The following is a 1,162-nucleotide window of genomic DNA, read 5'->3' on the forward strand; positions in this document are numbered from 1 at the left end:
TCCTGGGTCGGCGGGGTCGGGGTTCTGGGACAGCCAGGGCCTGGGGGTAGCGGGATCGATGGACGGCAGGGACCGGTGGTCGGGAGCCGCGAGACTCTAGCTCCTTGCTCCGACACTGCCGGATCCCCAGACCAGAGTGGACGGCGGTTGGCCGCTGACCACCAGAGCAGACGGAGCCGAAAGACTGGGACAGGACGGTCCCCAGTAATCAGGCCATCACCACGGGCTTAGGAACCACGTTTATTGAAAAAGTAAAAAGTATAGCAATAAAAAAAAGTTTTTCACCCTAAGAAAAAGCCAGGCCGCGGGTTGGGAGAGGGGAGGGGTTTTGCCCAGGTGTGGGGTCCTGGCCAGTCTGGCCGGCCCATAGCCCCGCTGGTGGGGCAATCCTGGCATCCGGGGGAGATGGGCACCTGACTTCTCCAGGCAGGGCTAGCGCCCTGGGAGGGCAGGGCTGGCCTCAGTCCATCTTAGTCCCTTTGAATAGCTCCACCAAGTCCTTGAATTCCGGGTCAATGAGGTCTGAAGGCAGATCTCCATCGTCGTTCGCCGCTTCTCTGTCTGCCCCCAGGGAAATGAGGTACCTGGGTGCAAAGGGCAGCCCTGGTTGAGGAGAGAATGTGGCCCGGAGAATGCTCACCCCTGCCTGAAGGTAGCAGCCTGCGGTTCTGAGATCTACCTGTTTTTTCTCTTGCCAGGTGAGGTGAGGAGAAAGAAACCGACCCTTTGGAAGTTTCGCTAACTTTTGCAGTTTGCTCTTGGGAGGCAACAGGACAGAAAGGAAATTTCAGAAGCCCTTAGAGTTTTTAGGTACACTAGCAGGGCCACCTTTTGGGGGGACTACATCCTAGAGGCCACCCTCTCACCTGGCTATATCAGGGTATCCGTCACTGCAGGCGATGTGCAGGGGTGTCCAGCCTGTCTCGTCTCGCTGATGAATGTCTGCCCCGTATTTGACTAGCAGCTTCACACACTCAAGGTTTCCAGAAAGCACCGCTTCATGAAGGGCAGCCAGGCCTGGACAGGACAGGAGAGGTCAAGGCTCAGGCCTTCCCCTGCCACCCCACAGAGCCTCACTGGCCCCGCAGGCACTCACCCGAGGGGTAGATGGTGTCCAGGGAGACTTTCCGAGTCCGGATGAAGCGCCCCACCTGCTCCAGGT

At 58.7% G+C, this 1,162-nt stretch overlaps 1 protein-coding gene across 2 annotated transcripts in view; it reads right to left on the minus strand.

Annotated features, from left to right (window-relative positions):
- Nucleotides 1-227: 227 nt before the first annotated feature.
- The window catches only part of PPP1R27 (protein phosphatase 1, regulatory subunit 27), a 1,331-nt gene continuing 396 nt past the window's right edge, over nt 228-1,162 (minus strand). The window contains exons 2-4 of one of the 2 annotated variants that reach the window (XM_010856326.1): nt 1,097-1,162; nt 867-1,017; nt 228-603 (exon numbers count right to left, since the gene is read on the minus strand). In XM_010856326.1, coding sequence (XP_010854628.1) covers nt 513-603; nt 867-1,017; nt 1,097-1,162 — 308 coding nt within the window. In that variant the 3' untranslated portion in view covers nt 228-512. The remainder of the gene's footprint in view (nt 604-866; nt 1,018-1,096) is intronic. The other variant, XM_010856325.1, reaches the window with a different exon arrangement.

The sequence above is a fragment of the Bison bison genome, unplaced genomic scaffold, assembly GCF_000754665.1.
Source record: "Bison bison bison isolate TAMUID 2011002044 unplaced genomic scaffold, Bison_UMD1.0 scf7180017864371, whole genome shotgun sequence".
Lineage (NCBI taxonomy): Eukaryota > Metazoa > Chordata > Mammalia > Artiodactyla > Bovidae > Bison > Bison bison.